Source organism: Onychomys torridus, chromosome 7, assembly GCF_903995425.1.
Source record: "Onychomys torridus chromosome 7, mOncTor1.1, whole genome shotgun sequence".
NCBI classification, from domain to species: Eukaryota; Metazoa; Chordata; class Mammalia; order Rodentia; family Cricetidae; genus Onychomys; species Onychomys torridus.
Window position 1 is genome coordinate 75264701 of NC_050449.1, and position 23236 is coordinate 75287936.

Here is a 23236-nt window from a genome sequence, read left to right on the forward strand (position 1 = left end):
CCCTCGATTAATCTCTTCTTTCATCCCCTTTTCGCTCTGAATAAGGTGTACCTTTGGGTTCTGTTCCGACGCATAGCCTCTCTCCATACTCCACTCATATTTTTTCGTCTCTAGTTGATTTCCTTCCCTTCATTTTCCCAGTTTACTACCTTTCTCTTTCATCTCATATTTGTCTCATTGCCTTAGTTTAAACTTTTAACCTTCTTTTTCTCATTTACAGTTGTTTTTGCTTTTCTAGTACTCTGGGTAATTTTATCCATAACTATTTCCTCTTCCATACTTGATGTCTGACTAATGCCTCATGTCTTTGGAAGTTGTATTTGTAATTTTTATTATTGCTTATTAGATGATAGCTTATTTTTTAGTTTATTTGTACAGCTTTTATTATAAGCCCATGTTTATCTGAAATTTAATCTATAGGAATTCTAAAAACTGAAATTGATATTGCTTTTGCCAAAAGTTGTTTTGTATTTTCATGTTCCAAATGCCAGAAGTAATTAGTTTTCCTTCTCCAATTGTGGTTTCCTGAAATACTTAATAGTATAAATCTGATCTACAAACCAAATATAGACATAGCTACTTGGCAGATTCTTAGAAGTAGCTATCGCTACACTGTTAAGAGCATTGATAATACTAGCCTCTGAAGGTTCCCTTCTAGGATTGTTCCACTTTTGAGATTGAAACATAGTGCAGATGTTAATTTCATGCTCAGAAACCACACAGTTAAGTTGAAAGTCACAAAACAAAACAACAACCACCAATTAAAAAAAAAAAAAACCTCCAAATTCTAAAATAATCTCATAGGAGCTGGGTATGGCTCAGTGGTTAAGCTCACTTACTGCTCTCCCAGAGGACCTTGGTTTGGTTCCTAGCACCCACATGACAGCCAACAACCATCAGTAATTCCAGGTATAGGGGATATAATGCTTTCTTCTAACCTCTGTGGGTATACTAAACATGTATAGTACACAGATGTATAGGTATGTAAAGCATACACATAAAATAATATTATTTAAAATTAATCCTACAATATATTTCAAGAAGTGTATGGTTTTGTATTGGGTTGTGTTCTAGCTATCTTGCAGCATGAGCCACAGGTTGCATATGAGTATGTTGGCATCACTGTCTATCATTCACAGGTAATATGCACATGCTGAATCTAAGAAATCTTGCTGTTAAAATACATTATGGAAGGGGCTAGAGAGATGACTCAGCAGTGAGAAGTGCCTACTGCCTTTGCAGAGAATCAGAGTTCAGTCCCCTCCACCCATGGACCCACATCAGGCAGCTCACAATTCCTTGTAGATCTGGTTTCATTCAGTGTGGCCTTCCCTTCTAGCCTCTGCAGGCAATGCACTCACATGCAAACACACACACACACACACACACACACACACACACACACACACACACACAAGCACACACACCATTTTAAAAACAAAAATAAAACCTTCCAAGAAAATATAGATTATGGAAGTCTGGAAATACTACAACAGAATGGTCATCCTCTTAGCTGCTTCTGACTAGCCAATGCAAGGCTTACACATTTGTGGGGGATGTACTTTAATAGATCCTGGGTTCCTGAGGTTCTGTAATAATCTATAGATTCTTCTCTCATGTAGATGTTCTATTCAGTAGATAAAGTATGTCCAATAGTTAAAGAATTTACTTTGCATGATGTTAATCAGTTTAACATCTAAACTAGCACTTTGGGACCAGAAAGTGGTTCAGTGGTGAAGGAAAGAACTCTTTCTATTCCAGAGGACTGGAATTGAATGCCCAGAGCCCATGTCAGATAGCTCACAACTTCAGGAACTCCAGCTCCGGGGGATCTGATACTGTCTTCTGGCCTCTGTAGGCATCTGTACAAATGTTGCATTTATTCATATACACATGTGTGTGTACACATAAATGAATTTAATAAAAAATATTTTAAATGTTTGTAAACTATCAGTCTGACTTCAGTAGTTTTAATTTAAATCCTTTACTCAGTTCTGAAATTCTCTTTACTCTCGTTAATTAGATAAACATAACATTTATGTTTTCTAAATTTGTACGCTTTTCATAACAGGATAAAAGTGGATTGAATTGTGATGGGTTTTGTAAGCATCTTGTCTTCTATAAGTAGTAGGACTAACTTAGTCATACTGGCACACAGACCACATTCTGTCAATATTTACCATAAATCAACCTTGAATCATATGACTATTTAATTTTTGCTATTAATCTTTAATATTTTTCCTATTCTTTAGAGATATAGGATTTTCCTGAGTAGCCTCCTCCCTTATAGAAAATGTTAATGTAAATAATTATTTCACATTGGTCTGTGCAATTAAGTGTGGCAGAAACTTTTACACTAAAATATGAAATTTACTTTTTGCAAAGCAAAATAACATTGTGTTGCAATGTATATATTTTTCTATATTTTTATACAAGTACCACAATTGGTACTTGACACAGTTTATTAGGGAACATTTACCTTCACTTCATTGCTCATGTTTTAGTATGTTTGAAAATCAGTATCAGTTCTACTTCATAGATTCCGGCGACTTGTTCTTTGAAAGCACTAGAGGTTGCAAGGCGCCTTGTTCATTCTGATTTACTACGAGTGGGCGATAGTCTCAGCCGTTCATGCTCTGGACTTTTTTTTTTCCTCCTCTATTGTCAGTTCTGGCATGATAAATCAGAGTTTCATTTAAAAGTAGGGTTGGGCCGGGCGGTGGTGGCACCTGCCTTTAATCCCAGCACTCGGGAGGCCGAGCCAGGCAGATCTCTGTGAGTTCGAGGCCAGCTTGGTCTCCAAAGTGAGTTCCAGGAAAGGCACAAAGGTACACAGAGAAACCCTGTCTCAGAAAAACAAAAAACAAACAAACAAACAAACAAAAAAAGTAGGGTTGGAGCTGGGTGTAAGTGGCTCATGCTTTTAATGTTAACACTCCAGAAGCTGAAGCAAGAGGCTCTTCATGAGTTCCAGACCAATATGGGCTACACAGTAAGTTCTAGACTTTCCAGTTTTGTGTATAGTTTGTCTACTTGATGGTTATTTAATGATATGATTGATACCTGATTTTAGTTAATACTCAGGTTCATACTGAGCAGAATATAATCAGTTAATGTCCTAGGATCAAGCAGGGCCAGATAGCATGAGCAAAGAGTTTTGTTTTACTTGCTATAGAGTCATAATTACTTGTCACAAAGAGTATAATGTCCTAGATGCGGGGCCCCTATTTTTAGATTGTGATATTTTCAGGATGGGCTATAGGGTCCATGTAATACAAACACATTGGATCTTACAGATAGCTCACAGATCCAAGTATCAGACCTACTTGTTTTTCTCCTTGTTTTACTTGTTTCTCAAAATTTAAATCCTTGGAATTTACTCAATATATGTGTCTGTGTTATAAAGCAAATGGGCATATTTTGCCTTAGTTACTCAAAAAGACCTTTCAAACATTTCATCTTTAATGATAGGAAATGCATACTGAAGCAACATGTTTTACACCAAAACAAGCATGAGTTCTTCTTATGTACCCAATTCTGAGACTTATTTCCTACTTTCTGGAATATTCATGTTTTTCTAGAGCCTTGAGAATACCTGCTTTTTACCATCAAAATACCATCAGTATAATACATTAATATGGTGTCCTGTGGAATTATTTGAAGATTACAATTCTTGTAAACTAGTGGCTAAAAGATAACAGACGGACAGAGATTTAAACAGTAGAGAAAAAAGCATGCTTGTGTTAACTAAGTTAACTAAGGGAATGCAAGCTGCTTCATTTTCCTTGAGTATTAGAATCACCATGTGCCTACAAAGTGTAAGTTAGTGTTGCTGCTTCCAGGAACGGCTATCTCTGCACAATAACACTATGTAATCCAATTCACCTAGATTAAGTTAAGCATCCACTGCTGCTCTAAGAACTTTCTATCTTCTATGTACCTCATGTGGACAAGTAATTTGGCCTATGGTAGGAATTTCTACCCTCCATACTCCAAGCCTTTACTGTGGCAATGTACCCTATGAATTCTCCAGATGAACTCGCATCGCAAAGTACTTTGTGAAGAGTGAGTTTAAAGAAAGAACTCTCTAACCCATAGTGTTGTGGAATATTTAATTATGTAAAGATGTGTTGCATTTGTTTCACCTTGCCTGCCTAAGGCACTTGATTGGGCTAATAAAAAGCTGAATGGTCAATTGCTAGGCAGAGAAAGGATAGGAAGGGTTGGCAGGCAGAGAGAATAAATAGGAGGAGAAATCTAGGAAAAGGAAAGAGGAATGAGAGAAAAAGGAAAGAGGAGAGAACAAAGGAGAAAGAGAGGGACACACCAGGGGCAAGAAGCCAGCAGGCACCAGACAGCCAGACATAAGGAACAGTGAAAGGAAGATATAAAAAAAGGAGAGAAAAGTAAAAACTCCTGAAGCAATAGATAGATAAAGAGAGGCAGGTTAATTTAAGTTAAAGGAGCTAGTCAGAAATGAGCCTAAGCTAGGCTTAGCATTCATAACTAATAAGAAATTGTCATGTCCCAATTTGGGAGCTGGTTGGTGACCCAAAATAAAAAGGCTGGTATGCCCATAGGACCACAAGGGAAGTTGCTGCTTCTGCAATGATTAAGAACCTGAAAAATTAGGTACATTCTGAATGACTGCTGAGACAGATCATTGTCCAGAAAATGCACACTCAGCACCCACTTCTGGTCTGTTCTTCTATAATACACTTTTTTTTTTTTTTTCTTTTGGTTTTTCGAGACAGGGTTTCTCTGTGTAGCTTTGCGCCTTTCCTGGAACTCACTTGGCAGCCTAGGCTGGCCTCGAACTCACAGAGATCCACCTGGCTCTGCCTCCCGAGTGCTGGGATTACAGGGGTGCGCCACCGCCGCCCGGCTTGTACTACACTCTCAATTCAGGGCTCAGTGAGCTCATCAGCAGGGCTCAGCTCATCCTCACTTCACAGGCATTTGGGAAAATATTGTTTCTAGCTCGCTAGGCTCCTGAAATAAAGGGAGATTCAATAGGAAAAGAAAGGTTGATTTGAGTGTTGTTAGGCCCTCCATAGCTAGCTAAGATATGTTGTTGATAATCCTGACCTCTGGATCAGTCTTTCTGGAAGGTTCCATTATACATCAAAGAAAGAGAAGCTTCAGTTATAACTTTGGGCACATAGAGGTCATTTAAAAGTGACATTTACAGAAGTGTAAACTGAACCAAGAGTTACATAACCTTTTTTTACCTTGTGAAATTTCATCTGGATAGTAGTTCTTTTCTATGCTCTTGCTGAGGTCTTTCTTTTGAAACTCTCCGCATCATTCTCTAGCAGGATTACATTCATTCCATAAAAAAGTTTATTTGTAGCATTTAACTTTTCAGTGGCTAGTAAATTAAATTTATAGCACATGCCCATCAATGCTTTTATATTATTAGGAAGAATTATAGCCTTGTGTTGCTTATTGGGTACTTTATTAGGTATCGGACACTATGCTCAGCATTTTCACTGTCTTAACTTAATGTGCTTAACACTTCTACTACATAGTTACCTTCACAGCTGGTTTGCATGTGGGGCAGATGTGACACAAAGACCATAGCTAGTGCTAGTTTAAGCTCTGAAACTGCCAAGCTAAGATGTTTTTCAGATGATAGACTCTACTGTAGCCTCATCACTGGTCTTGCCATTTTACTACTGCTCCAAAGTCCCCTTTATTTTGTGTCAACTTTTTTCTCCATTTGAACTTACTGACTAAAGAATTAAAATGTGGAGAAAGGCCCACACACAAAGCATCAGTTAAAATTAAACAACAATCTGAAATCTCATAGCATTCAGATAAGGGCATGTTTTTCTTTAACTACAAAAGTGAAAATGCTGTAAACATTTTAAGCTTATCTGTAGTACTACATTTTAATGAGCCATCTCATATAACATATAATATAAAACCAATTATATTGTTAATAAACAATAATAAAGAAATATCTAAGTGTCTCTATGATAGTGTAGTTCCATAATTAGGTTAGCTTAGGCTACTGTGAAATATAAATGATATATTCCAGAGTTATAGTAAATATTTTCCTTTGCTCTGTAATCTTTACAGAGCTCATTATTATTGCCATTGTGAACATCCTAAAAGAATATTTACTATTAAAGTATCAATCAGAAATATATCTGTAGGTAAATGTTCATCCAAAAAGATAGAGTATAACATTTCACCATTTCACCTTGCATGTATAGCACTGAAATTGATGTCTCTTTGGTGTAATTAAAGCTTATGGAGAGCAGTGAATGTACATGATGATTTCTATCTTAAGTGTCTTTTCTCTTGGCTACTTTAAAGGTCATATACATGAAACCCTTCTCTTGAGTTTTACATATCATAGTGTGATTTTTTAATCACATGACTTTATCCTTAATAATAGAGATGTGATGTGTTGGCATTTAAACTTTTCTCAATGGTGATTGTTTGGCGGGATAGTTGAGTGGATAAAAGCTTGCCAGTGAGCCAAGTGACCTAAGCTTAATTCTTGGGATGCACACATGCAAAGAAGGAACCAACTCTCACAGGTTTTCCACTGTCCTATGCCTATACATTTTGACACTTTTACACACACATACACATAGACCTGTAAACATGTACATGTGCAATGAAAAATGAATAAATAAATAAATAAAATTGAAATGAAATAATTCAAAGAACTAACAAGGAGGAACTCAGACTGTCGATGTGGTTTTTCTTCCCATACCTATAAAGCCTGACTCCTCAAAAACAGAGAAATGCTCTACCCTGTCCTCTCCACTGTGGAAGTGGGACACATAGAATACTTCAAAGTTCACTCATCACCTTTTAAATCTACTTGTTTGTATGTCTGTCTATCTGTCTTCTATCAGGTAAGGACTTAAAAATCCATTTTATTGCTTTCCTTATTCCCCCATTGTACATTCATACTTTCTGACAGTTCATCTTCTTCCATTTTAGCACCCTGTCATACATTTAAAACTTTTGACTGCTACATAAAGTCATAGTACCTATATTATAAAAGTTATTTGCACAGATTCTCTCAGGACTAACCCAGAAGTATGCTAACATTTTGTACTCTGCACAGCATCTACCTTAGAAATAAAGACCTTAGAAGCTGCGCATTAAATATGCCAATGTGATAGAAATAGAATCTCACTCATTTTCATTTGTAGTTCCAGGTGCAGCATTATGTCTCTCAGAGTCTCGTGACCCTAGGAAGTTGCAGCTTGTTGAGGAAGTCTATTATATTGCTCCTGCTATCAGAAGTGAACAGCTTTGTGGATGACCTGGGAGCCATCAATCAGGTACATGCCACTTGAAGCTGTAACTCATTAGCTTGGGTTTAACACAACTATCAGCTTTTGGCTTTGTTCTCTCTTTTCTTCTTCTTCTCCTCGTGTTAATTTATTGACTTGGTACTATTTCACTTGCATTATCTCTAATATATGTGAATATTCCTGCCTACTGAAATTACACACGGGTACTTCAGCCAGTAGAGTTCTTGTTATTGTTGTTGTTTAATAAATCCACTTTGTCCTCCTTACTGACACACATGTACCAAAGTTCTATTGTTCCTAGCAAAGGAATGTTTAGATGAATAGACTTAAATATTCCCAGTGGTAATATAAAGTGAAATAGTTAGGGGAAAATAAGGTGGACCTGAGGATATAAAATAGAGAATGGTTCTTCTACCCTATTGCTTGAGAGAATTTTCCAGCTGAATTTTAAATATCCTGTTGTCAAGCCACACGCAATCCAATTAAACAAAGGTCTCTGAAGTAGGATAGTTGGCATCAATATTGCAAAAGCATGCCTGGTATTTCCACAATGCAGCCTAGACTTAACACCAGTGCCCCCAGCCCTTTCATTTGTACGAAGTGTTATGTGTTACTTCTGTCAAACATGTGGAAGGAATATAAGCCATTCCCAGATTCTGATATTGATCATTGATATTGCATATGTTTACCCTGTGTTATTTACCATCTCTATTGTAGAATTAAGGAACACAATTCAAAAGACATCAGAGGGAAGTTGACAAATTTATGCAAAAGGAAAGGGAATTTAATAATTCAAATATACCTTAGAGTTTTAAAGTGCTTTTGGGTTAACTATTTTCCTCTGACTTCTCTATGTTTAATGGAATGATCTTAAAACTATTCTTCTAGTCTTGTTCAGTGGATGACACAGCATATCATATAGTCAGCATTGTTTAGGTGATTCTGAGAGATAGATTTATAAAGTCACTGTCACAGATCTAAAGGAGAAATAAATAAGTCAAGCTGATTACTGTAAAAAGAAGAAAATGTTGAAATAAATGCATGGCACTGTTTGTAGAAGTTCCAAGGTCAAAGAACTGGTCACAGTAGTTTAAAATCTCCCAAAGCACTTCTTGTCAAAGGAACAACTTTTTAAAAAACAGATTTGAGTGCAATTCTGCTACTCTCCACTGATTCCACTCAAATCTGTTTTTTAAAAATGAACTGGACTGTTACTTGTAAGAAGATGTTTCCCAGGGTTTCTGAGGAAACAAGATGGGTTTGGTACTTAACAAGGAATACTGTGGGAAATAAGTTTAATTGAATTGAATTATTTATCTGGAGCATAAGAACAAGTTGAGAAGTCAAAATTTCATCTTTGTAGTTTAGTTTAATTTTGAAGTAGCATCATAGATAGGGAACCAAACCTTAAGGTACCAAGCCTTCAGTCAATAAGACACTTAACCATGACTTCAGAAGGACATCTGCAAAAGCCATAATTTAAACTTAAGTGTTCTGTTATGCTACCTTAAGAAAGCAAAAAGGGGGTCAGAGAGATGGGTTAATGGTTAAGATCATGTACTGTTTTTGCAGAGGACCCAGGTTCAGGTTCAAGCACACATATCTGGCATTTCCTAGCTGTCAGTCCCAGTAATTTCAATGGCCTCTCTGGCCTCCAGGGATATTGGCTTGCACTAGGTACACATAAATGCATGCAGTTTAAAACACATATGAAGGAGGGAGGGAAGGAAGGCTGAATGGAAGGAAGCAAATTTAAATAATAAAAGAAGGAAAACAACAAAATAAGACAGCAAACAATAATGAATTTGTTTGCAGGCACTTTGGGTAAGTGCTTCACTTGTGCTCTCCTAATCAATCCTTTTGACAACCCTTCCAAATATTAGTATTGATCAAAGACAAAGAAACTATAAGTCAGCATTTCTAATGGCAAATAATAGAATGCAGTGCAGCCAATTTAAACAAATAAATTAATGAGCAGCTATGGATATTTGGAAATGGGCTGAGGTATGAGAATCTGGGCTGTACTTTCATGAATTAAACCTTTACCATACCGCAGAATTAGACTACCAAGGGCATGGGTGACTACTTTTGCTATCATGACCACGAAACTGTGTGCTGAATCCATTGGTGCTGGATCTTCCTTGAGGTTTGGAATGTTATGTCTCAGCATAGTGTACAGAAGCAGCCTGTGTGAGCCCTGTGTAAGATCTAGCTCACTATACAACATACTTTTAATTAAACAGTTTCTCCTTAATGCAACTAATAACATAAACAAGGATAGATAAAAGATATCATTACGTGCATTCTCCACTTATTTTAAACTGTGAAAAGGAGATAAAGCAATGAATGATAACTGTAGATCATGGAGTCCATCACATCTAGGGCTCAGAGAGTCAGTGCCATACTCTTAGAGAATGAGCAGTAATAATACACAGTTGAAGAACTCACATATGGGAAGCCAGATGGAATGCAAAGGGGCATTGAAGATCTCAGATACAGGAAGTCACTTATTCCCAGCCCTCTGTGTGTACCAACAGATTAAAAAGGAAAGTTAATGTGGAGAGATTAAAACTAACAGCCAAAACAAACAAACAAAATGCCCAATTAAGAGATGTAGAAATATCACTGAAATAGGCTACTGTGGAAAAATGCTTGTGTGTGGACAGAGGGATTGAGTTTGGATGTGCTGAACTTGAGGTAGCAGTGAAGTCCACATAAATGTAGGCTGATGGAAATATGAGACAGGCTTTCCAAAGGTCTTCACTGATTCACAGTTGGATACCTGTCTGCCAGACAACACTGGAAAAATCAAGTCAGTAACATGTTATTAATGTCTTCTCTCTAGACATGTAAAAAACAAACAAACAAACAAACAAAAAACCAAACAAACAAACAAACAAACAAAAAAAAACAAGGATGTATAACCTTTAACCTTTAGGAAAAAAATTAGTACAAATAAAACCCAAAGTGGGGCTGGAAAGATGGCTGAGTGGCTAAAAGCACCATGTGCTCTTCCAGGGGACCCTGGTTCAATTCCTAGTACCTACAAGACAGCTCACATCAGGCAGCAAATCTGAAATGATGCAACATCCTCTTCTGCCTTCGTAGGGCACTGTACACACGTGATGCAGAAACATATGTGCTAAATGTTCATACACATAAAATAAAATGAAAAAAAGTGACAGAAGATAATGACATTGGTAGTTATTATAAATGTGTTATGATAGTTTAAAGATATCTATTTCAAATCTATTAAATATCTTAAAGAACACGAGAATAGTAATAAGAAAATGGTAGATTTCGAAAATGGTGTTGATAGCAGTATATCTATGAATAAATCAAAACCTAAATAGATATATAAATGAAAGAAATCCTTACCAGTAAGCTCCATAAGTTATATTAAGTACACATTCCTTAGTTGCTAATTTTTCATTAAATAAGGAAATTAAATAAGGAAAAGTTATCTTCTGTTAACTAGACAAGTTGCGTGTACAATTATAATCAATTTCCCAAGTAAAAGTTCAGGATCAAATGATACTATGCTTACACAAACTCTAGAACATTGCTACTCAACCTGTGGGTCATGACCCCATTGGGATTGCATAATAGATATTCTGCATATTAGACATTTACATTACTGTTTATAACTAGAAAAATAATGATATTGAAGTAGCAATGAAATAGTTTTATGGTTGGGGGTCACCACAACATGAGGAACTATATTAAAGAGTCACAGCATTAGGAAGGTTGAGAACCACTGCTCTAGAGGAAAAGAAACTTTCTGAACCTAATTTAGAAGCCCACTGTTAGCTGTCAAAATTAGAAAAAGACACTAACAGCAAATACAAAAGCCTCTCGTGAACATAGAATGAGAAGCTGCACTAAATATTAGGAAATGGAATCAAGCAATGTATGACAACAGTAATACTAAGTAACCAAGCAGAATTTTCCCCAGGAATTAACATCATAATCACCGTATTTTGAAAAGTTATAACAAGTACTATTTCTGAGTATGTGGAAAAGACAATTGGCAAAATTTTTCCTTCATGCATGATTTAAGAAATTGTACTAAAGTAGAAGAAAATTGTCTATATATGTTAAGATTTGTCTGTGAAAAAATTACAATTACCATACCCCATGGTAAACAGTTAATGATTATTTTCCCAGGGTGGAAACATAGAACATTCATTTTTGTTTGTTTGTTTTTGTGAGATTAATATAATTACAACATTTCTTCTTTCATATCCTCCCTCCAAACCCTCTCATATACCCCTGCCTGCTCTCCTTCGTATTAATGGTCTCTTGTTCACTAATTCTTATTGCATATATATGTATACATTCATATGCATACATGTATATATATGTATATGTATATATGTATATGTTGTAACCATAACCTATTTTTTTAGCATGCAGCTTCTGTGGTTATAGTTAGCCCTGAAAATATAGAATAATTTTTGTTTCATTTCTAGTTAGCAAGTTGGGCTGCTGTACTTTTGGAATAATATGGCTACAGTATCATTTATAGGCAACATGGCCATGAAGATAGAAATCATTTTCTATGGCTAAGAGTCTGTTAATAATTCCTCATACGTATAACCAATTGATTTTATACTTTGAGACAATTCCATTGGGAAAGATTAGGGCAATTCTCAGTATGATAATGGGGAAAATATTTGAATAGACCCTTTATAAAAGTTGCTATATCAATGGTCAGAAAGAACATGAATAATTCACATGAACAGGAAGATGCACTGGATAGAATTTTTAAATCTAAAAAGACTAACAGACTATATATTGAAAAGTGGGTATCAACCTGAATTTATAAATTGTTGGGAATGTAACAAAGGCCCACAGATTCTCAGAAAGTTAAGCATTCTCTTAAACCACCATTTGGCCTCACAATTCAATAACTATATTTACATTGAAAATCTTATACATGAATGTTAATTGTATCTTTGTAATAGTTTGGATGATAAACATTCCCCATAGGTTCCAGTATGAATGAACAGTTTTAGTCACCAATTGGTGGTGCTGTTTGGGTAGGTTTGGGTAGTGTGCCCTTGCTGGAGGAAGTAGGTCATCTGGGGCAGTCTTGCAGAGTTTAAAGCCTCACTCTTCTAGTTTGATCTTCTTTGTGCTTACATTTGAAGATGTGAGCTCTCAGCTACATGATCTTGCCTGCTTGTTGCCATGCCTCTTTACCATGATGGGCCCTATCCCTTTGTTCATAGATTATGAAAGAATTATATTGAATGAAAAGGGAGGATGAAATATCCAAGGAAGAACAACACTTACATGTGTCAGCTGCAAGATTATAGATACAAAATCATTGAACATATCTAACACTCTTCCAGTGTACACACGATTAAAAACTGTCTTTAAAATTTTTATATAATCTGAATACATGAGAAATATTACTGTGTTTAAATTTGCATGTTTTATGAGTGAACACCCATGACTTGGCCTTATAAATATTTTATACTGAAGAGAAAAATTCCCCTTGCATATCAGAAGTATACTGATTGAAGATGAAAATCCAAATTTAATTGCATTTTTCCAGAAATGTTTTTCTCCTTAGATGCAGTTCACACTGCCTTCTACTCAGCACGTTTTGGGGAACAGTAGCCAAACTATTAAAATGAAAAGTACTTTTGGAACATTGATAAGGATGGATGAGATCTGAATTCTGAATAGCATATTCATATTCATATTAAATAGTTCAGAGACCTAGTGTTTATAAAATACATAAAATTTCTACATGATGACAGATTTAAAATTCAGAATAAAAACATTGTGGGAAACAAACTCAAAAGCTTTGCTGTTTATTTCTTTTAGATATCTGTTGTCTTGTTAATTTAAATAAAAACTAAGCAATTCATTAATAAAAGTCATGCCATATTCTGAATATATATATATACCAAATGTGAAACTGACTAATTTTCTACATCAGGGTAAACTATATCAACAAAATAAGTATTTTTAATGTCAGACACTGAGAAAAATAATCATAGCTATAAATCTGAGCAAGGAATGGCTAGCCTATTTCATATGAGAGAGAAACTACTCTTCCAAAATTATTAATCTTTTAATGATATTGAAGATCGAAGAGCCTTGGTTTAGTCAGCCGTCAGTCAATCTGTTGTGTAGAGTAGAATTTATATCAGTGTAGACAAAATAAGGATTAGAGGGACTTGGCATGAGCTTTTCTGTTTTTATTTTGTTTTATTTAAAAGGACCTGTGAGAAATTTCTGGTAACAAGTCCTGATTTATCGCACATGTGCATTTCTCTCTTTCCAGTATTCCTTCTGTAACAACCCTTGTGTATGGGTAGAACAAGAGTCAAGAATCTCAAAATTCAGAATTAACATAAAAACCTCTCCATTTCCTGAAAGACTGTTTAAAACTCTCTTTCACTGACAAAAAAGTTCATCTGTCAGTTCAGTGATCAAAGGAGTTGAAAGCTCTCTGAATTGTTCATCACTTGCAGACTAGATTTTACTTCATTTTTACATTTTTTGAGAATTTTATACATGAGTACTGTATTTACATCATTTTCACGCCACTGCATCCTAGTCCACCTCCTCCATGTCTACTGATGTGTCTTTAATTCATGACCACCTCTACATTTTAAATCATTAGTATTATTATCATCATCATTATTATTTGCATGTGTGTGAGTGAGTGTGTGTGTGTGTGTGTGTGTGTGTGTGTGTGTGTGTGTGTGTGTGTGTGAAGCAGCAATGGATTTCTGGATTTCTCTGATAATAACCAGTTACTACAGAATGAAGCTTTTTCAACCTGGGAAGTTTTGAAGGAAGAACTAAGGAAGTGATTGGAATCTGGTGAATAAGGTAGGATAGGTTGTGGTTTGCTTCTTAAGTGTCTCTCAAAAGCCTGACCATCTGTCAAAAAACTGACAGTTTGCTCCTAATTGAGATACTATTGAAAGGATGAGCCGTGAGAGGCAATTGACGATTTAGGGCTCTGTCCTGATAAATACGTCAACTATTTGTGTATTTATAGTTTTGTGCTGATAGTTTTTATCATCTCAACACAAGCTAGAGACCCCAGGAAAGAGGGAGTTCCAATTGGATAAGTCTGTAGAGCATTTTCTGATTAATGTGGGAGGGCCCAACCCACTATGAACCATGCCACTCTTGATCCATGACCCTGGGATGTGTGGCTGCGTAAGCCACAGAGCAGCCCAGCAGGAGCCCTCCTCTATGGTTCCTGAATGAGTTCTGGCCTCCTAGTTTCTTTCTGGAATGCTTTCCCTGATTCCCTTCCATGATGTTCTGAGATCAGGATGTGCAAGTCAAATAAGCGCTCTCCTCCCCAAGCTGGTTTGGTCACAGCAAGATTTGTCACAGCAACCGAAAGCTCGCAGAGACAAGTTTAAAGGACATGGGACAGGGACCATGTTAGAGAAGTAGGGGTTCATTTTGCTTCTCCAGACCATGAGATGAGCAAGTTCACTCCACCAAGTACTTCCTTCCACAACTTTCTTCCTTGCCCCAGGAACTATGCTGACCATGGGCAGAAATCTCAGAAATCATGTGGTAAAATAAATCTATCTCCTTAGCATTGATTTCTCTGGTATTTTCCCCACAGTATTAGAAATCTGAGAGAACAAACTGTTTTTCTAATGTTCTATAAAGTCTAGAATACAATAATATTTGATCTATGGATATAATGTAATTGTCAATTAAAATGTGTTTAGGATACCTGGGGGCTATGGTTAGAAGGTGCCTAATTGCAAAAGACACATTAACTTTAACACTGATACCACTATAGAAATAAGTATGGAGATTACTCAGAAAACTAAAAGCAGAACTTCTATAAGACTCCGACATACTTCTCCTGGCCATGTGTACAAATGACTTTATATGATACCACAGAAATGCTTACACATCCAGGTTTATCACTGTACTTTTCACAATGGAAACGGAGTGGAACCAGCCTAGATGTCCAACAACAGATGAATAGATTATGAAAACATGTTACAGGGGCGTGAGTGGTGGCTGGGTGGTTAAGAAGACTGCTGCCTCTCAGATGACCTTGGTTTGGTTACCAGTACCCTGCTTGCAACTGATTGCACCGCCAATTACAGAGGACCTATGTCACTAGGCACACACATGCTGCATAATACACATATACAGCCCAAACACATTTTATACACATAAAACTTAAAAAAAAACTTTTTTAAAAAAGAAAATGTGGTACAAAATATGATAGAATTTAATTCAGCCATAAATAATGAAATTTATAAAAAAAAGTGGCTAGAACTTGCAATTATTATGTTCAGTGAGGTTATGTAGAAAGACAAATACTACATGTTATCTCTCTTACACATTTAATTTTTTATGTATGTATGTATGTATGTATGTATGTATTACAGATGTGAGTTTGGAAACATGTCATGAAGTTAGAAAGGGGTCCATGAGGGATCCCCAAAAGTTTTAAGGAATGGAGGGTTGGCAGTAGAACACTCGTGACATGAAAGAGGACTTACTGACATTAGAAAGATACAGGATTATGAGGAGACAAGAAAACTGTGTGTGTGTGCGCGTGCGTGTGTGCATGTGTGTGCAGGCACATAGGACCTACTGTGCATGTGTGGCTACCATATGAGTCTGAGGGGATGGCACTCATATTCTTGAGCTCAGCTGCAGGCAGTGGTAGGGGAGAGGCTCAGTCACATTCAAGATTGCTGGCCATGCTCATGCGTTAATCCTTTCCCTGGTTGGGTCTGCTCTTCATGTTTGCTTTTATCTAGCCAGGGTCCCATCTGTTGGAACCTGCCTGCTGGTTGGTGTTACTCCTCAAAGTATTTCCATGGTGACAAGAATTAATACCGAGTATTGACAGTATTGACTGTAGCTAAAGCAAGGGTGGCAAGTTGAGTGTCTTAGCTTGGCTTGGGCATCTGGTGGCCAGGTTCATTGGTAGGAGTTCACTAATATGTAAATTTAAGGATGCTTGACATGTCAAGGAGTTGGGTGCACTGGAGCAACACCCTAATCTTTCTCCTAGCTATATTCATTCTATCATTCAGAAAAGCAGCTTCTGATCTGGGGCTCAGCCTACATTCTGTGCTTCTTGCATCTACCAGAATAATAGCACCCTCAGTTCTTTTTCTCATCTTAGGTGGTTTTGATTCGCAAACAGGCTTTTGACCTTAGGGGTTTCATACATTGAGATTAGTATTAAATAAGGTATTTTTTAGACATTTTTTTTTTCAGATGGGGTGGTTTTACCAGCCACCCTTGGGACCAAGAAATCATAGGTAAGAAGGATTCTTGACCAACAGGCTCCCTGAATAATGGAAGGGTTATGAGTCTGTTTAAAGATTTTTAACAACATGAAGTTTGAAGGGGAAGCTATATAAATCTTAATTATTCAAACATATATGTTGGTACATTGTATAAACATAGTCCAAAGAAAGTTGCTGTAGGTGCATATACATTGTATGTTTGTGTGTGTGTATATGTGTATATATTTCATATATGTTATAACATATACAGTAGGAATAAAGTGTTATAAGGTTGTTTTTCTTGATCAGAGTGGAGATTCTCTGTCCCACAATCAAGAATTATCAAGAACAGTAAAAGTAGTGTAAGCAAGCAAGCTTTATTAAGAATAGAATTATCACTCCCTGCGGCAAGCCTCAAAAATATATTACCAGGAATGGATCCTGATCCTACTGCCAGGGGGCTCCTTAAGCAGATCAGGCTACACAACTGTCTCGCTTATGCAGAGGGCCTAGTCCAGTTCCACGGAGGCTCCACAGCTATTGTTCTAAACTTCATGAGTGCCCACTAGCTTGGTTTGATTGTCTCTGTCAGTCTCCCCATCAGGATCTTGACTCCCCTCCACCCCCCACCCCCCGCTTGCTCATAGAATCCCGTTTCTCTCTCTTTGACTGGACTCCTGGAGCTTGGCCTAGTGTTTGGCTGTGAATCTGTATCTGCTTCCATCACTTACTGGAGAAAGGCTCTATGATGATAGTTAGGGTATTCACTGATCTGATTATTGGGGTAATCCTGTTCAGGCACCCTCTCCACTGTTGCTAGTAGTCTAAGATGGGGATTCGTGGGAACTTCCCTAGCACCTGGTTTCTCCCCCTATTATGGTATCTGTCATTACACTCCCACTCCATTCCTGTTCCAGCTTGACCATCTTGTTCCCTTATGTTTTTATCCCCCATCATCTCCCTTCCGTTTCCCTTCCACCCCCAGTTTACTCATGGATCGATCCCAGGGTGATCCATACATCCCTCTTAGAGTCCTCTTTGTTAGCTAGCTTCTCTGGAGCTATGGGTTGTAGTCTGATCATCCTTTGCTTTACATGAGCTATCTTTTTGGAGCCTACTACCTATGGTGGGACACCGTGCACAGCCTTGATGCAAGGGGAGGGCCTTGGACCTGCCTCACCTGAATGTACCTGGCTCTGTTGACTCACCATGGGAGACCTTACGTTGTCAGTGGAGAGAATGGGGTATATGTTTCTGGGGGTCGGGAGGCAGGAGTAAGGAAGTGAGGGGGACCTGTGGTTAGTATATGTAAAATGAATAAAAAATTCTTAATAAAAATACATCTAGGGGTTGGGGATTTAGCTCAGTGGTAGAGCGCTTGCCTAGCAAGTGCAAGGCCCTGGATTCGATCCTTAGCTCTGACAAAAAGAAAAAGAAAAAGAAATGCATCTATAAAAATTAAATAAATTGTCAAGTAGCATTTTAGCATTTATTTGGAGTTTTTTTCCCTAAAAATGGGCCAATTTGGTCCTGTCTATATGAAAATTGTGCTTTGAGCTAGACTAAATCTGGTTTAATATGTACATAGTGGGATATTGTGAGTGGCCCATTGGTCAGGTAAAAGTATCCACACTCAAGAAAGTCTGCTAAAACCTTCCAAGAAAAAGGAATAATCAAGAAATGAAAAAAAAGTGCTTGTAATTAGTTGGTACTGTGGATATTGCTCTGTATAAATAAAATGCTGATTGGCCAGTAGCCAGGCAGGAAGTATAGGCAGGACAAGCAGAGAAGAGAATTCTGGGAACAGGAAGGCTGAGTCAGGAGATGCTGCCAGCTGCCACCATGAGTACCAATATGTAAGATACTGGAAAGCCAAGAGCTATGTGGCAAGGTTATAGACTTATAGAAATGGGTTAATTTAAGATGTAAGAACTAGATAGCTAGAAGCTTGAGCCATTAGGCCAAACAGTTTAAATAATATAAAAGTCTGTGTTCGTTTTATAAGTGGGCTGTGGTACTGCCTGGACTTGTTCGGAGCTGGAGAGAAACTTTCCAGTGACAAGTTGGCATCTTGATGAGTTGGGACTTTGGGGTTTTAGTTCTTTACCTCACAAACTAGTAAAGTCTCTTTTGTGTTTTCTTTTTGTCTTTGTTTTTTTGTTTAGACAAGATTTCTGTGTAACAGCCCAAGCTGTCCTGGAACAGCCTGTAGACAAAGCTCGCCTTGAACTCACAGAGATCCACCCACCTCTGCCTCTTGAGTGCTGAGTGCTGGGATTAAATGTGTGTGCCACCACCACCCAGCAGTAAAGTTTCTTTTTAAACCTCAGTGCTGTGGGCCCTGGCTACTGATTCTGTGAGTACACATTGACATCCTTGGGCTTTGACCTGACCAGCTGCCTCCAGGAAGGGTTGCTTTCTTCCTAACTCACAGCATATGGCTATATTTACCAAGAAGGCATATTCTTAAAAGTGTAAGCACCTGGCAAACTAATGATAAAGCAAAACACATAAAATAAAAGTTGGTAAAACTACAGTAGAATTGTAATGTCTCTAGGTGTTCTTAAGTATTTTGGTATTCATTTCTTAGTTATTGATAATACACTAGATGGAAAATCAATAAATACTATGGAGGAGCTTAAGTAGAAGCTATTACCCAGCTCGACTGCAGTGTTATTTCTGGAGTGGTTCATCAGTCAGCAGTAGAATGAATAGTTGTTTTCAAGAGTGAAAACCCGGTGCTGAGGTCGATTTTGTTCTGGACCATAAACAGACCTTAACAGGATTTAAAGAAATTATGTATTTGACTATTTTCTAATCACTACAGGATTTAACAAGTAATTCCCCTAACTCTGGAAATTTAAAACACACACACACACACACACACACACACACACACACACACACACACACACGAGAGAGAGAGAGAGAGAGAGAGAGAGAGAGAGAGAGAGAGAGAGAGAGAGAGAAGAGAATTTATATACCACACAGACCACACAGAGCAAATTTAAAGTTTTAATGGCGGTCAGAAAAAAAAAAAAAGAGCTAAATTATTAAACACCTAGAATTATCAAGGTTCACATAAGGGGGGGATTAGAGCATGGGGGCTTCTGATAGTGCTGAAGAGAGCCTATTCATAATGTGGGAAATGAGAAAAGCAAGAGAGCAGTTAAGTTCAAATATACAAATGGAATGCACTACTAAATATCACTGATATTAAAAGGAGTGAAAAATGCCACGCCTTTAGTCCCAGCACTTGGGAGGCAGAAGCTGGTGGATCTCTGTGAGGTTGAGGCCAGCCTTGTCTATAGAGCAAGTCAGGACAGCCTGGTCTACACAGAGAAAGGCTGTCTCAAAAAATAAAAATTAAAAACAAAAACAAAAATGAGTGAATACAGTAGAAAGTAGGTCGTAACGAAAAGCTGCTTGCTGGGGGGAAGATAAAACAAATTAAAAGTTACCAGTGTCAGTTCTGAATGCCATTCAGAGAATATGTGGACTAATTCTTACAGACAATCTACTAAATATTTTGCAGGAAGAAACAGATAGCTTTATAGTTTACTACATCCATTAATCAAATTGAATTTCAAAATCTTCTGTTAACAGCAACATCAAATGCTAAGATTCAGAGAGCATTCTGCTAACCATTTAAAGAAGCTTTACCTCTTTTATGGTGTTTTCCTAGAGGGATGCTTAGAAACTAATTTTAAGAGCTGGTGGTATCATGATACTGTAGAGGACAGGAATCTGGTGGTTGGAATAAAAGGTATTCTCCGGACTGCTGTTGCTGAGCCCCCCTGGAAATCCACGGAAAGGTTCAATTTAGGAAAACGGTTCATGACATACTATAGAACCCAACAAATCTGACTTGTGCAGTAGCTCTCTGATAAGTAAGTACTGGCAATGAGATACCCATGGATTTAAAACAAACTTTCAGAGGGATGATTTATCCAGCATTAAGTATAGGTTCTTTGAAAACTCTGCATTTGTGACCATTTAGTTTGAAGAGGGTCTCCAGGTGGGCAGATGCCAATAACTGCTGCTTCTTACAATGGCACATTAATCTGTTTATATTTGTCTTTCTCTTGTTATTCATGTTGATGATAATTGTTTAGAGTTCATGATTGCAAAGAATGTGCTAAAATTTGTGCTTGTAATTCATAAATACTTTTTGCCCCAAGCAAGATAGTCTGTGTCTACATTGAAGGCTCACACATTAAAATATTTGTCAAAGCCTTGGAAAAGCAGCAGGAGCTTTTCAGAGAAATGACTGAGACCCTTGTGGTCATTTTGAAATAACCTTGACATTCTCACAATTTCCAGATATCAGTAAAGAAGTTTGTGTTGCAAATTGAAATCTTATGTTAAAGGATGATGAGGTTACAAGCAAGAAACAAATAAATGTATAGAACTCATTATTAGAAAGGATTTAGTTCACATTCTAAACCATGTGATGAATTTATCAAAGTATAATTATTTCTTAAAATTTCTGTATGTGACTAAATGCCATAAGTTTTGTGGCATCTTGAGAAAAATACAAAGCAAATGTATTGGTGATATTGTAATATGGAAAAAGGTATTCAATATCTTGAATAGTCATTCCCCACTTCTCAGAAAAAGCATGAAGTAGAGATGGTATTAGAAAATGTGACTAATGATCCTCAAGGAGTAAAACAATCTGTTTAAACTTTACTTTATATATGGACTACATTTCCAAGATTTAAGGACAAGTTAATGATTTTGCTAAATTATCAGAAATGTGTTTTTTTCCCAGCCACGGGAAGCCAAGTGAAATCATGCAAGAAGTCAGTCATTTGCTCTTTGAGTCTTAAGTTTTCTTTGTGTATTAATAATTCTGTCTGATGGCTCAGCTTATATAGACACCCCGACACACACAAAACTTCCTCTTGCAGTCAACAGTCTGCCTTGTGTTGAGAGGTGAAGATGGCTGGGAGGAGACAGTCAACTTCGACGAGAGAGATGGTCCTATTCTGGAATGCTGTCTCACGCAGATTGTCATTTGGTCTTTCTTATGATTGTGGACCCTCCCAGATGACCTTGTTTTCCAGGTGGTTCTTTTTTTAAAGCAATGTTAGGACTGTGTCTTCATGAGTATTCTATCTGGGAGGTTAATTTGTTCACTCAGTTTTTCGTATTGCCAGGGATCTGTTCTGTGTTTGTTGTATGCTCAGTTATTTGGTATATCTCAGAAGTATGTTTGTATGCAGAATGTAGTGTGCAGTGGAATGCAGCTCTCACTCTTTTTCCTGGATTGTAAGGCTCCCCCACTGTAGACTCAGAGTCTACGGTTTACTCCCTGGTATCTTCATCAGTTCTTACATTGCTATGACACCAATTTAGTGATATTACCTCTGTTATATGTTAGTGCCTAAATGTTATGTGTAGGTGGACTTTTCATTCCTGCCCACCAGTTTCCAAATAACCAACACGAAGACTCAATATTAATTATAAATACTCAGCTGGTAGCTCAGGCTGGTTCCCAACTAACTCTTACATTTTAAATCAACCCATATTTCTTATCTATTCTCTGCCATGTGACAGCGCCTTCTTTGAGCATGGCATGTTTATCTCCTGTTTCCTCCTGTGCCTCCCTTGTGACTCCTCAGACTTTGTCCTTCTTCTTCCCAGCCTTCTCTGTTTGGCTCTCCTCCTAACCTTATTCTGTCTAGCTCTTGACCAGTCAACTTCACAATCACAGCAACATATATTGACACCGCGTAAAGGAATATTCCACGCTCATGCCTGCACTTTAGTTGAAAACCTCCTTGATTTTATAGTGAAAGACCTTGAGAATAATATTTTAAGGTCTGGGGGTAGAATTGTATAGATTTTTTTTTTTTGTATTTACAGTTAATACTTTTATTGTGCTTCTAAGCAACTTCCTTTAAAAATTAGAAATGAAATAAATTATATGCATTTATAAGATTCTTAGTTCAATTTTAAAATAAAAATTACAAAGGAAATATATATTCTTAGTTCTTGAGAAATGCAGATTACTTTGCAAGATGGCCCAGAGAGGAATATGTTGTCAGGCTTGATGAACTAAGTTCATGTCCCAGGCCCCATATGGTAGAAAGAGAGAACCAACCCTTACAAGTTGTTCTCTGGCCTCTGTCTGCACAAGTATCATGGTATACTGTGTCCCTCAATGCCTACAATATAAATACAAATAAAGAGAAGCAGATTACTCTGTTAACTATACAAATTATTTTCAAATCATTGCTAGTAACTTTTTAAAACTATCAAGATTGTGTAACAATAATAAGCAAACTACTATATGTGGGTCTGACCATCTGTTTATTTTTTTAAAAAATGAAAAAAAAAACAATTTCAATTAGAAAATAAAAATATACTTTGATATGTAAAAAGAATAAGACATTCTTAATTAAAATAAAATTACATAATTTTCCCCCTTTCCTTTCCTCCCTTCAGCTCTTTTCAAGTACGTTTTTCCAACTCCTTCCATGCCCCAACTCCAACATCTTCCTCCCGCCCCCCACTACCTAACTGATCTATATGTGTGGTGTGTGGGTGTACAAATATATAAATACATCCTGCTGGGTCTGATTTTGTTGTTTGTGTGTATATGGTTTTAGAGCTTACCATTTTGTATTGAGAATTTTTTTGATTCTAGTTAGTTCTTAATTCAGCATTCTTACTTACTTTTACATTGGA

The 23236-nt window shown here is 37.1% G+C and overlaps 1 protein-coding gene across 1 annotated transcript in view; it reads left to right on the forward strand.

The window, feature by feature from the left end:
• Mei4 (meiotic double-stranded break formation protein 4) overlaps nucleotides 1–23236 on the forward strand; it is a 189767-nt gene that overhangs the window by 107879 nt on the left and 58652 nt on the right. Inside the window, exon 4 of the mRNA XM_036193876.1 lies at nucleotides 7179–7310. Coding sequence (XP_036049769.1) covers nucleotides 7179–7310 — 132 coding nt within the window. The remainder of the gene's footprint in view (nucleotides 1–7178; nucleotides 7311–23236) is intronic.